The 15185-nt window shown below is 36.7% G+C and overlaps 1 protein-coding gene across 4 annotated transcripts in view; it reads right to left on the bottom strand.

Moving 5' to 3' along the window:
- The window catches only part of ARHGEF28 (Rho guanine nucleotide exchange factor 28), a gene marked incomplete at its 5' end in the record, with an annotated part of 260851 nt that overhangs the window by 101225 nt on the left and 144441 nt on the right, over positions 1–15185 (bottom strand). For all 4 annotated transcript variants that reach the window (XM_082652386.1, XM_082652388.1, XM_082652387.1 and 1 more), the window contains 4 exons: positions 910–1021; positions 3492–3699; positions 8347–8627; positions 12272–12393. In XM_082652386.1, the coding sequence (XP_082508512.1) occupies positions 910–1021; positions 3492–3699; positions 8347–8627; positions 12272–12393 (723 nt within the window). The remainder of the gene's footprint in view (positions 1–909; positions 1022–3491; positions 3700–8346; positions 8628–12271; positions 12394–15185) is intronic.

Below are 15185 nucleotides of genomic sequence, written 5' to 3'. Positions count from 1 at the left end.
CTTAAGCACGTCTCTCACTTTCTGAGTCTTCTAAGGCTCTTAAGGATAACAGACAAAAAAAGGCATTACCTAATACATTGACAAAAAATTTGTTACAATGCTATGTATTATAGATTGACATTAATACTTCCAAATACAGCTTTAAATGTAATTATTACAGAACAAATGGTACACAGAAAGTGTTAAATAATTACATTCCAGAATTAAGTTGAAAATTGGGGTAGCGGCTAAGAAGGGCTACAAGGGCAGCTCTGAGTTGCCACAATTGTTCTTTTTATTGATCTCAATTCACTTTTGAAAATTCATCAAGCTACATGCTTATAACATGCACCCCTTTCTGTAGGTATACTATATTTCAATGAAAATTTTATTGTATAAAAGTTGTATTTCTGATTGCTTACATAGGCCACAAAAAATGTTTGAGATATATTTACTTGTGTTTCAAGTATCTTGTGTTATTTTAACTTTCTAAAGTCCCTTGTTAAATAAAGAAATGAAGACAATCCATTTTGCAATGCTTTTGTAACTGTGAGGAATTGGATTATTTCAGCAATTTATATGTAGGACAAAAGTAACTTTTATAACTTCCTTAAATAAAATTCTCTAAAGCCCTCACAATAAAGAACCTAGAATAATTCATAGTTTACACTGTCCTTGAGGAAAACATTTTATTCAAAAAGAATAAGGCAACAGAGAGGTGTGTACACATCTGTGATTTCATCAAAATCAAATTTATACCTTGTCTGATATCCAATGAGAAAAGGATTTTGCTAAGCTTAGAAAAATCAATAGTGAAAATGACATTGAAAATACTAGCCTGCTGCTCTTACATACTTTATGCACTTTTACTAACTGAAAATCCACTCTAGAAAAGAATGCTTTCACAGCCAAATGGTAACTAATGCTTACCTTCAGCTGAATTGCACACTGTAAAGTCACGGATCAATCGAGTTTTTCCTAAAGAAACTTTGGGTGATGAGCAGGAATAAGAACGTGAGCGGACTCCAGAAAACAATGATTCCTAAAAGAAATCATAACGAAGTGTAAAAAAAATTCTATGGAAGACTTGAAAGTATGTGTTCATCATCAAAATCAGAACCTTTAAAAAAAGGATTCAACTTGAACATTTCTGAGGTAATCTTATTAATGATTTGTTTCTGTTTGCCTCTCACAACTTTAAAAATGTTATTGTCTTTTTAATGCTTTAGTAAACTTGAGCTTTTGGGAATAGTTTCTATATTTCCTATATACTTTAGGATACAATCATGACATCCCAACCATGTTGGTTAAAAGTGAAAAATCAAGTCACATGACTTTCTCTGCGTATTCAACGAGTTTGACTTTTTTTTTAACCCGAGTTGTCACTTATTTTTGTTACTTTAAACTGTAGCATTTAAGCAAAATTCCATATTAACTGAGATCTCTATACATAATTATTAGAAGGTAGAGGAACAGTCACCTAAAATGACAAGTTTTTAAAAGTTCCTAATGGCTATTTAAGTTTGTAATGTTAGCTGCAGCCTCCAGGAAAGAATGCATCAGGTCATTACACAAATCCTTCTAGTCTGTGCCCATCTTTCAACAGACCTTCCATCCAGCACTTCCTGGGATTTTGCTTGAATTATCACTTATTTATATATGTTCAACTTTATTTCTTTTAAATGACCTGCTATTTTTTTCCTGTTTTCCCAATTACCTATTATTTCTATTATTATATTGGCAACATACATGAAAAATGCAAGCTGGATAGATAATTTAAAAAATGCTTTTCTTACATGTTCTAGAAAATTTAAATGAATACACAATAGAATGCCACTAAAGCCATTTATGGCACCCAAATCCCATCCAACAGAGGCCTAGTGGCCTTAGGATTGATGCCCACCCCCATCCATTTTTAAGATACCACTTAAGGTTACAGGTGAAAGAAAGTGGTGCAAAATGTGTTACTAAACTAAAGCCATCAGCAACTGTCCTTCTCACAGGCACTGTTCCCTTTTTCTCCCTAAGTGAAAGCACATGGTTGCCCTAGGCTTACGGTTTAGTTGAAGAGCCTGGAGGAAAGTTGAAAACAGAAGCCTGATCCTGCTTCAAAAGGTCTTAAGCCATGGCTCCCTGACTTACTTATTGGGAAAGACCCAGTGGGCCGGGATGTCAGAAAGGCCAACCCGAGTTGTCCTATAACCCTAACAGTGAGTTGGCCACAAAGGGCCCTAGCCAAGTACCACCTTCTGCCTTTAAGTCATGCATGGTAATCATTTTTCATAACAGGACTTTGAAAATTATCCAGAATTCTTTGGCAAAAAGTTACACAGGGTAATTACAGAGGCAAGGCAAGACATATTTTATAGGAAAGATTCTTCTTAAAAGTGAACAGCATGGAACTGTTTCACAAAGAATTACTTTTCATTCCAAGTAATGATGAATTTTTCACAGTTCCATTCAAAATGCAAATCTGAGAAGTAGCTACATTAACAACCATACCTATTTCTTATTATCCGAAATATCACATGACCTTTAGGTTCAGAAGATTATGACAGCTCCACAGGACTCAGAGCTGAGGGAAGAGGATTCAGGATCCGGGGTCAGGAGGCCTAGATTTGAGTTCTGACTCTATCACCAAGCTTGGGCAATGTGGACATCTAATCTCTCCAGAACTTCAACTGATTAAAAATTAAAATAAAAGTACTCCCTTATATCCTAGGTGAGTTATGAGAAAATTAAACATTTTATATAAAAGCATGTTTTGTATATTGTAGAGAACACTACAAAAATAAAGCATTATCATAACCACCATATGTTTGTGGTATGAGACGTTTGGGCACAGCACACATTGTTTTATAGTAGTAAACTCGATTGAAAAAGAAAACAAGTGGACAACAGAAATCAAAAAGAAAACATAGGTCCAAACAGAAAAGGGCTTTCTCTGCAAGACTGGAAGAGTTTAGTCTTTTTAAAAACCACAACAAAATGAAATTCCAATGCAAAAATGCCAATGACAGAAAAGCTGTCTCCTATGGAAAAACTGACAAAGGAGACATCTGGTGTTCCAGATGAGTCCTTGCAGCCAGGAACGCTCAACAAATGTCACCTCTGCCTTAGCAATATTATTTACCTTAACACCAGTGCCAACTAAAATTTTATGTGTGCAAAACAAGTTTGATCACTTAAACTCACTTCATACTACCAGCTTTTCTCCCATTGCTTAAGGGGTGATGGCAGAAATCACAGTATAAAATGGTAAAATTTTCCAAGTATGTGAAAGATTACTGTATTGGTGGTGATTCGTGAAAACAAATCAGCCATTGTAAGTAAGGACTATACACATTAGAGTGGGAGAGAGTAAAAAGGCAAGCTCAGGCAGCTCACGGGTCTTCAAAAAAAAAAAAGTTTACACATGTGACCATAACATAATTTGTCTTTCAGAGATGGGTGGATTTAGACAACATATTTTTCAGGCTTACGATAAACCAAATTAATACCAATAAGAATACCTTCAGCTGCAGGCTACTTGATAAAGAAAGTGATTCAGTCCTGGAGATATTAAAATCTGGTTCAGCGTTGGTCTCAAAAGAGTCCAATTCATCCCCGCTAGGAATGCCAGTTCTCGAGGAACTCTGAGACACTGGAGTGTAGCAAATGCGCGACCGCTCGGAATGCCCCTCTCCTTCACTGTCAGCATCCAGGGCATCAAGGCTGGAACTGGATGGAGCACAAAGTAAACAAACAACTAAATCGCCAAGTAAGACAGAGCCATGGGTTTCTTTTTTTTTTTTTTTTTTTGGGCTGCGTTGGGTCTTTGTTGCTGCACGTGGGCTTTCTCTAGTTGCAGCGAGCGGGGGCTACTCTTCCTTGTGGTGCACGGGCTTCTCACTGCAGTGGCTTCTCTTGTTGTGGAGCACAGGCTCTAGGCGTGCTGGCTTCAGTAGTTGTGGCATGCAGGCTCAGTAGTTGTAGCTCACGGGCTCTAGAGCGCAGGCTCAGTAGTTGTGGCGCACAGACTTAGTTGCTCCATGGCATGTGGGATCTTCCCGAACCAGGACTCAAACCTGTGTCCCCTGCACTGGCAGGCAGATTCTTAACCACTGTGCCACTGGGGAAGTCCCGAGCCATGGGTTTCTATTTCTCTGAATTCAGATTTTCTCATTGGCGTCAGCTGCAATGGGCACCCGTTTAATAGCTAACAAAATTCATGCTTAAGTGATTTTTATTGTTTTTTTCTCCCCCCAAATAGCCTCTTTTTAAACAAGATTTTATGTTTCCCCAAATGAACATTTCAACCTAGCAAAAGCCACTTCAAGTGCTCTAAGAAACAAAAGCTGGTTCAAGTTAGTACTATCCTCACGATTTTTGCTTTGTAAATATAATTATTACAAGCCCCAAATAGCTACCCTTCAAATATTAAAAACACAGACAAAACAGAGCCACTGAGCTGTCGGGGGTGGGGGGTGGGGGTGGGGTGGGGGGGTGAGGGGGGCAGGGGAGGGCCTTTGGGGCAATTTGCATGTGAAAAATACCACGTGGCATTCCCTCTTTCACCCCTGGACAACACAGGAGGGTGGAGGCACACGTAAGAAAACAAGGAGAGACGTGCAAAGATCTCATCCCAGAGCTGGTGTCAAGAAATGGGTCAGGCACGAGTCAAGTGAGGTTCCAAATATGTCACATTCAATTATCATTTTTAGAGATTTAAAAAAATGATTCCCATGAAACTTACATGTCAGAAACAGGTGGTGATTCTGCTTATCTACTGCTTTTCTTTCCTCATTTAACTTTGATAACCATAAAATTAAAAGGCAAGAATTTGACCTTGCACATTCCTGGCTCCTTCCATCCATCTACATTTTAAACCATTCAAACTTTGAGGCTGAGGGCTTCCACAGGCATGTTAATGCACAGTGCATTTTTAAATGTATTTTTTCTTTGGTTGTTACAATTCTGGAGTTAAAATTTTAATAACAACATAATAAACCATCTTGATTTTGAAACACAAAGAAACAGACTTCAAATTTGGTTATTTTCCTTAAAAAACCATAGGCTATTTAATGGTCACTGAATCTCAACTTAATAAATTATATGGCATTTGGAACAGAGATCCTACCATATATGTCTCTAATCCAAATACTCAGACTCATCTCTAATCCTTGAGCTATTTCAGGGTCCCTCCTGGGCACCAGCAAACCCAGCAGTAAAGGCCATGATCGTCACAACTGAGGATTTCCAACGTGGGGTTTTCTCCTTGGAGAACTCATTGAGGGCCTCCACCTTGACCTTGAGGAGGAGAGGACAAATTGGAGGTGGACTTCACACTTTAATTCAACTCCTAAAGATGGTGGAGAGCATAAAGTTATTTCTCATAAAAAAAAAAAAACTAAAGCTTAGTTAAGAAAACCTTTCTGGTAAATGCTGATGTGTTGAGTATTACAGTAATGTAACTACAAGTATTTTAAGGTGCTATGTAGGTTCTTTAGTTCAGTGATGATCAGAAAGAGACCCGGGGTGGGCGTGGAGGGGAGATTTGCTGATGTCTTGTGCCTCTGCATTTGTCTTTCAACTTGTGATCGCCACACTAATGAAAATTAGTTCAAATGGTTGGCTGCCTACGAGAATATCGTGTTTTAACACAAGCCTTTCCAGTTATATACAGCATTTCTCCATCACTATGAATGCACCCTAGAAGTATTTTATTTTATTCTTTGTAGTATACTTTAAAACATTCCTTTTTCTATTCATTCAAACTGGGCTACTATTTTCCTTTGTTAAGCTATTAAACTAAGATATTTGGTATCAAATAATATTATTTAGAATAATAATATTCTTCAGGATTACCTCTAGGTTTCTCATTTTATAACCATTTTTCAAAACCCCATTAGTAGGATATGAAATAGATTCAATAGGTTGTGACCAGCATTTTCTTTTCAAATAGTATAGAATAGAAAAAAGCAGAATATATAAAATAACATGTGGAATGTAACATTTGTTTAAATTTTATGTGTGTGTGTGAGGGGAAGGTTCATGGTATTACAAGGATTTCTTTTTAAAACGAAAAAGAAATTCTTTTTTCCTTTCAAGAATTCTTTGTAAGACAAAAAAGGTTTAAAAAATGTAAGTTTTAAAACAAACACTTGTCTTTTGTCACCAAATTTTTGTTACATAATTTTTAAAAATAAATGTTGCATTGCTTATTCTCCCCTCAGTTTTTATTGTGAGCCCCAAAATTTCTCCTTCATGAGAAGTTCCCAGCCTCTGGGAATAAATTCACTTATTAATGAACTGGGTGCATTTCACTTTGGGTTCATTATCAATTGTTCCTTGTCTTCCACCATGACACCCACTGAAGGGAGGATCCCACGGCCATGCCAGGGCCAAGATGGAGCTTTCTGGGGAACTCAAGTCCTTTCTCCTCACGCCTTTATTTTTCAGAGGAGATGGAATGTACAGGAGGTAAATTCAGAAGGGACCATTTTCTCATAAGACATCATCCTCCTCTCCTTATTCCCTCCCCCCACACCTGAGCTATGACATTTTTACAGAGGCTTCAAATTACCTTTACTCAAACTGGACAGTTTTTCTTATATTCAAATCCGTCTGCAGCAGTGAGATGTTTAAATGTCCCAGAGAAGACCATGATCAGAAGGTACAATTTAGATATCCTGTGAATATTTGCATATGCAGTACAGAGAGCCCATCTGTGGCTTTTCTTCCTTTTCGCTAGAGAAGCTCCTATAAAGAGCTTATTCACCTCTTGAGATCTGGGTCACAAACTCAACAGATCTTAAAGATCCTGCCAGAATGCATTAATCACATGGTTCAATCTGTCTCTGCAGAGCTCTGGAGAATCTTGCCTTGACCGTCAGCCTCTTGTCCCAAGCAGATTTGTGGAGAGCCCAAAATGTCCCATCAGTTCAATTTGCAGCCATGACCATGCAAGTATCTTTAAAACCATAATTCACACAATAAAAATCTAGAGAAAACCTTTTATTATTTATGCACCAGACATTACTCTTGGTACCGATATCTGCTAAACTTTTATAACCTCAAGTTATTGTATATCAGTGCAAAGTGGAGCCCAGTGATTGGCACCCAGTGACTGCTGCTTCCCCTCCCTTTCACTCCTTTCTGATTAAGCCTCTGTAGAATATTCATTCAGATAAATATTTATATACACACACGTGTGTGCATTCTATTTTCATTTTGATTCATAATTTTATGTGTAAAACTAGACATATAATCAGAGGTCTAAGGCATGAGGAGAAAACAAGCTATTTCCTAAGGAAAGTAGAGAGAAGGATAAAACGAAATCAGTAAAAATTGGCCTATTCCCTAAAGAAAACAGACAACAGTACGAATGGATAAGACGTGAATACAAAGGTACAGGGTCACACACACACATACACACACACACATATATAAATATGTACAGTCATATCCTATACAATAAAACTATTGTTTTAGTGACATTTTTACACATACAAGAAACAGTGTAAGGTAAATATAAGTTACAGAGCATAAAAATAAAACAAACACCCATGAGCCCACTCAACTTGAAACGAACATTGGCCACACCATTGTTTTATTCCTTCTCATTCTCTACATTGCCTACTCAATGTTACAACTATCTTAAATTTGGGGATTTTTATCCTCTTCATTCTCATTTGTGATTTCCTTATTGCTTAAGCACATTATACATGCCCTATATTAACAGATTGTTTGCTTTTGCATTTTATAAAAGTGAAATCTAACTGAAGTATTTTGTGGCTCCTTTTTTGTTCCACTTCATGTTTCTAAGTTGCATATGATTATGCATATAGATGTAGTCGTAGTTAATTCATATTCACTATAGTACGGTATTACATTGTGTAACTATAGTGTAATTTATCTATTCATTCCCCACCATTTGGTCTATTTCCTACTGCAATAAACAGTCTTACATATGTCTCTTAGGACACAGAAGTAAAACTGCTGGGTCATAACATATATGCGTATCCAACTTTATAAGGAAATGCCAAAGTGTTTTCCAAAGTTATTATACAATTTTCACTCCTATGAACTGTACACAGGAGTTTCTATTGCATGCATTTTCACCAAAATATGGTGTTACACTTTTAAAATTTCTGCTTATCTAGTAAGTATTAAATGGTATCTCGTGGTTTTCCTCTTTTATATTTTTATCACTTTTCTTATGTATCTTACTTTCAAGTCGAGGAATATAAGAACCTAAAAGGGGGCAAATTTTGATGTAGAAATAAAAATGGTGGGGACAATAACAATAAGAAAATAGAATTTTCTAAGTCCTGCTACAAGGTTCTTTGATTTTCTACATTTTCCCTCTAGAATGTAGTACCTTACCTTCTTTTCTTTAGATGACTTTGTTCCTTTTCAAATCCATGAAGACCAAAAGAAAGATTCAAACTGGAAGCATATGAACTAGATGGTGACATCAAAGACGGCTGGGTTTCGGTGTGTGATGGGACTTCTGTGTTCTCATTTGGGGGGTACGTGCCAGCGCTGGTCTCAGTAGGAAGGATGGGCTTGCTGTTCTGAGGCCCCAGAGTAGAGCCCATGGATTCAAGGCAAGTGTTTTCAGTGATTCCCTCTATATTAATATAGTTAATATCCAAATCACCAACCTGGTAGTTGAAAGAAAAATAGTTGCTGAGCAAAGAATAAAGTTTTCATAATTTAAAAACCTTCCAGCTTATTTATCCTTTTTTGTTTGTTCTTGTTTTGCTTTATGTAAGCAGAGAATTCTTACATGATATATTTTTGTTCACATGGTTGCTATCCCATAATTCACAAAAGGAAGAAGACTGAGCATTTTATAAACTTTATTACAAAACCAGAAACTGACTATGCTTTTAGCATTTTATGAACCACTGACTCAAAAGAGGGGAAATGTTTTAAATACCTGAGAGAAAAACTAAAGAGTAGGCATTTTAGCTTATAAAATAGTTTATAGGAATCTGGGTAACTTAAGTTAGTGGTGGTCACATAAATCTGAGTCTCCCAAACAAAAAGAAAACCAAATAAAGCTACGTAAGACATATGGATTTAGCATAACTAGAAGACAGACAATGCCCCAAACTTTAAATTACCTGTAAATAATAAACATCAAATCTCAGCAAGAAACCTGTCATATACTTGCCATAAGCCTTTGCATAGAGTAAGGGCAGTCTGGAAAAATCTGCATGGTAGGGAGAGCAGGGAGCTAGTGCAGGGCCTAAGACTGATCTAAAATCATCACCAGGAAGAGAAAGTACAGCTTCCTCTGGACCGTGTGAAAAAAAAAAAGTCCCGGTTGATCAAAGCGCTTGCTCTACGGAAGGGGCTTAAAAGTACTGGTGATCTGAGGTGGTGGTCATCAAAAGGCATCACTTCTGGGGGAGAAGACAGTAAAAACGAAGAGAGTAACGCCATTTAGAAATAAGACATTGAAGGGGAAAAGAAGCAAAGGGGGACATGCAGGGCCCTAAATCAACCACCATCATAATAATAATTTACTAAGGCAAAAACAATCAAGGAATGCTAGTGAGTGAGAGTCAAATCAGTAACTGGATATGTACAAAGACTCAAACTAACTCCTCACAAGATACACAATATTTTTTTTAAAAAAATAGTAATTTTACTGAAAAGAAACTTGGTAGATCAAAGATATCACCAGTAATGGGACAAATTATTGTCATGTGCCTCCTGATACAATGCACTGAGAAGAACATGACATCACCTCTGTAATATTCCTGCCAATCACACATAACCTGAATCTAATCATAAGGAAATATAAGTCAAACCAAAATTAAAGGACAGTATGGCAAAAAACAAAATAAGAAAACAAACAACAACCTGGTCTGTATTCTTCAAAACTATCAATGTCATAAAAGACAAAGACTAAGGAACTGTCCCAGCTTAAAGGAGACTAAAGAGACACAACAACTAAATGCAAGATATGTTATTGAATTTTCTTTTGCTACAAGGAACATTATTGGGACAATTGACTAAAATTGAATAAGGTCTGTAGACAGCTAATAGTACTGTGTCAATGATGATTTCCTGATTTTGGTAACCATATGTGCTTAAGTAAGAGAATATCCATGCTTTTAGGAAAATACACCATGAAAGATTGAGGGGTAACGGGGCACCATATTTTCAATTTACTCCCAAATGTTTACTATTTATATATATATCATAAGCATTTGCATGTACATACACACAACACATACTTAGAATAATAGAGTAAAATATGGTAAAATTTGGAGTTTTTTTGATAAAGAGTATACAGGGATTCTTTGTACTGAATTATGCAGGCTTGAAATGATGTCCAAATTAATGTTTTTTCAAAGTAGTTTACCTGACAGAGTAATTTTCAAAGTAGTTTTTGTCATGTGAGTTTCCTCATTAGATAGGCTGATAACCTTGAAAATTTACGGAAAACATCATAAACAAGCTAGCAATCTTTTCAGGCTTCTGTGCCAGGTTGAAGGAGATGAAGAAAATTAGATAAAATTCTTTCCAGATATTGCTAGAAATTATTTTTGATATGCAGATTTTGGACTCGTCATTTTGTCCTTGCTATTCAAATGGACACAGGAACAGTAAAAGAGATGATGTAACTATACTACACCGATATAGTGAACTTTGTGATTTGTATCCAGATTTTGAGTTTTGTTTTCATGGCACAAATTCAGCAATCCTCTTCCTCATTTCAGTTTATCAATCAGGCTGTTCGTACTCTCTTTAAATGTATGATTCACATTATTAAAGCAATATTTCTCTCACTCAAAGTATTTCCAAACAGAAATTGTATCCTAACTTCATCTTTGGTTTGGGAAGTTTCGCAATTTTAATGTATTTTAGAACATATAAAAACACAGTTTGTCTCCACATAATGTCCAGTCAAGTATAATTTTAGCTACTTGAAGTAAATGGAAGTGCTGCAGTATTCACTGAGGTTCAGAACGAAAAAAAAAAAAAATATATATATATATATATGTATATGGACTCAAATGTATTTCATTTAAACGCTGAGAAAATATGGCAACAGAATAAAACCATTAAAATCAGAATGTGGCTAGAGCAGAGTAAGTCCAATTACCTTGTATCTTCAAAGACTGTCCCCAGAACTCCCACTTTGTCCTAAACTCTGTGTCTCTCCTAGATTTCTATAACTAGGGCTGACATTCAGCTGCTTTATACCAAAAAAAAACTATACCAGTTATTTACAGCTGATGTCCATTCTGATTTATTGGTTCTTCTGTCGTTTTGAATATCATTCCAATCTATGCCATTTATACTAGGCATTTAATGTAACAATGTTTCAAAACCCAAAGGAAAAAGCAAAGACATTCAACCAATGGGCTGAACTTGAGACCTACTAGGCAGGAAAAAAGTTTATATCAGTGAAAACATCAGTAAGTAATAGGGTTCAATAATATGCACACTAACAATAACAACAACAAAGGGTAAAACAGATTATTGCTCAATGAACATCTATATAGTGTTTCTTATGTAGGGATTAGGTTTTAAAGCCAGGGGGTAAAGCAGAAATTGTGTGCTGTCAGAATTACTCTTGAAACTCCCTTAAGTCTCTCATAAATTAGGGCGTGCAGAAATTTTCAGATCTATAACTAACCTTTAATTTTTATAAATATTAAAATTTGAGGATCACTGAGCTAGAGAAAAGATCAAAGAATAAATCCATATGTAGATGCACATTCAAACCATCCGCCTGTATGAGTTTTAACTCACAAATCTCTATCAGGGAATGGGTGGAGAACTCTAAAGGGTTCCAGCTTCCCTACAACATGACACCATTCTGTTTTAATATTAAGGCTCTATAACCTAAGTACACGTTAACAGGTGTGTTGTGAGGATTAAGCAAGTAATTTGTGTGACAGCTTCACGTGGGGCTGACATCAAGCTCTGGCTCTCAGTGTTTGCTGGATTTGAATATGAATACTGCTTCATCAGGTCGGAGAAGAAATTGGTCTCCCGAATGTCCTTTCCAGTTTTGGCCTCATGGATGAGCCCTCACACTCGTCTCCTTGAACGGTGTCCTAAGACTCCTCCCACAGTGCTTCTCGGTGGGAGCTACGGTGTGCTGTGTTCTGAAGGAAGGACCTACATTAAATGCTCATATGGCGAGATTTCACAGCAACATCACCTGGGCTGCGCTCAGGCGGAAATTTTCAGAGGAACACAGCGATGCGGAATGTATTTCTCACATGCTCAGGTTTTGAAAAGAGGGCAGATCCCCCTAGTAACATCACTCACACCTTACCTGATCTATCACCATGCAGTTAGCATAGACTTCATCACCGCCATTCAGCATGTCAGAAAGCCGGCCAGCAGCAAGGAACGTTGGGGGATGCTTGGATTTTTTGAGGACATCAAAGGAACGATCTAGAGGAAAAATGAAAACAGGACAAATAAAGTAGTAGGAATTTATTTTACACTTAAGCTTTACCTTCTTAATCAAACCACAAGAAAAAAATCAAGATGGCATTTTGCTGTCTTCACATATTAAGATCAACACTGCAAATGAATAGTTCTAGATAAACGAATATGTGCCCATTTCAAGCAGTATTTATCCAATCATGAGAGATGCACATAAAAATCAATTAGGTTTTTAGCCTTCAATTCCTAACACTAAACTAAAACTCGTTTCACTTAATAATGTGGAAGCATTAGTGATCATACTGTGAGCCTCGGACTCCATTGAAGTGTTCAGACTCCAGACCCTTTACTCAAGGACCCAAGATAGGACACAGTCTAGCAGTTCATCGCCTGCTGAATATGCATAATCTCATTCAGAAAGAGTTTTGCTCCTATTTCAACTACAGAAATGTTTTTGCTTGCTTCCCACGTTCTCAGGTTTGTTCCAAATAGATGAAGTTGCTCAAAGTTGAGTCCCAGAGAGTTGAGATGCTACTGTATTTGTGGGGAACATAAAGTTGAAGGTAATAAAACACAGTCGAGCCAGAATGCCTCATTTCTTGTGACTCGGGCTAACTTACTTGATCTCCAAATACCTTTACAGAGTTTTCTCATCCGTAAAAGCAGATAATTATTATGCTTTCTTCATAGTGCAGTTATAAGGATTAAATGAGTTCAGATATGCAAAGCACTTAACACATGCCTAGCACTCAGCAACTGCTCAATAAATAGTCACTATTATATTTTATGTTTTGTTATTATTAATGGTGATTTTACTGTTTTCAGTGTGAGGTATAAGGTTATTAATACTAATCATAGTATATTATACTAATAAGAGATTCTTAATATCTGTAAATGACTTTACTAGGGTAGACTGAAAGTTATATCCATAGCAAACGTCACCCTCACTGACATTCCAGTACGTTTTCTTGAGTAGGTACAAAAGGGATAGTGTTACGTCTATTCCATCAGAAATGGCACTAATCCTACCACCTGTCTTATTTATGTCATGACTTAAAATCCAGGTAAGCCTGTGGGAATGAGTCAAGAAATGGAAAAACATTAATAACTGTTGCGCTAGTGTAACAGGAGTAAAAAACTCTATTCTTTCCTGGAAAGTCCTAGATGACATTATAAAATTTACATACAAATATGTATGAGCCAAATGGCCCAGGCCTCAGATTCTACATCTAAGTATACCTCTTCTCCACAGAACAGTCAAGTGAGATTTAATTAAGCTTCTTGAGGAAATATACAATGTAAAAGGAAAACATTGTTTATAGTGTCTCGTTTTATCAATTTATTTAAATAGTTAGCAATATAACATACATAGCCCATAAATACTTCATAAGTATAATTTTATGATCAATTACTATATATTTTCATTCTAATTACAAAAAATAAAAGCATGTTCTAAAAGGTATAAATCAAGAATCTGACAAGCCCAATGTGTTCTGAAGAAAATACTTGCTCATTTATCATTTTCCAGCATGTTTGAAAAACAATCATAAATAACTCAACATTGCCCTCTGAACTGTAATTAATCCAGCTTAACTGCTCTACAACATCTTAAGTTCACAGACTATAAAACAGCTGGCTTGGGAGGTTGGTTGTGCCCCTTTTTAACCATTTTGATCATGGCTAAATTAAGACTTCATTGAGAACTAGACCATCTTAAGAACTAACAATATACTCAACAAAACAATTGCAAACATTTGATGGATTTTAAGAACATAGAACTAGGGCTTCCCTGGTGGCGCAGTGGTTGAGAGTCCGCCTGCCGATGCAGGGGACACAGGTTTGTGCCCCGGTCCGGGAAGATCCCACATGCCGCGGAGCGGCTGGGCCCGTGAGCCATTGCCGCTGAACCTGCACGTCCGGAGCCTGTGCTCCGCGACAGGAGAGGCCACAACAGTGAGAGGCCCGCGTACGGCAAAAAAAAAAAAAAAGAACATAGAACTAAATGAAATATGACTCCAAATTTTCTGGCACCAGTGAATGCATTGGCCAGTTACCCAATATCCAAGTTCTTAATTACCAAGAGAGCAAGTTCTGTGTTCAGCACTGACCCTCATATCTCCAGGATGAGCAGGACGACGAACTACTTCCTTTTTCACATACACAGGTAAAAGTCACTCGGATTCAACTTTTTCTTCCACAAACAAATCTACCTAGCCCAATATAGCAGATCAGAATCTATAAGGAGATCATACACAAGCAGTTAAATAAACTTAGAGATGGTAGAGTTACTTGGACCAAGTTGGGGTCTAATTTTTTTTCTGCATGATTAATTTGATCAGTGTTTTAGAAAATGATGGAATTTTTTTACAAAGACCTATAATCTCTTATCTGTGATTTTGAAATCTAGATATCTCTGAAAATCAAAACTTTTTTCTTAAGTTTGGTTCAAAAATATATTTGTTGGCCTGACCTGAACTCACATGGGGCCCTGGAGAATCCCTATTTACCCCACTTGGTATGAACATTCATACATTTTGTTGCAGAAATACTACCATGCTAGATGACGGCACTGCCCTAGTGTATACTATGCAAGTCGTATCATACATAAGCACTATGCCAATAAGATCTGAAAATTCTGAATTCCAAAACAAATGTGGTCCCAAGAGTTTCAAAGAAGAGACTGTAGATCTCTATAAAATTAACCATAGCAGATATTAGACCAGTATTCCCCCAGATTTTGTTATTCCTCTACCAAATTCAGTTTTGCCGTATCTATAGATCACCCCTATATTATATTC

Source organism: Grampus griseus (genome assembly GCF_964374135.1).
Source record: "Grampus griseus genome assembly, chromosome: 3".
Lineage (NCBI taxonomy): Eukaryota > Metazoa > Chordata > Mammalia > Artiodactyla > Delphinidae > Grampus > Grampus griseus.
Note: the sequence above shows the minus strand (reverse complement) of the source record. Positions and strands in the feature narration are given on the sequence as shown.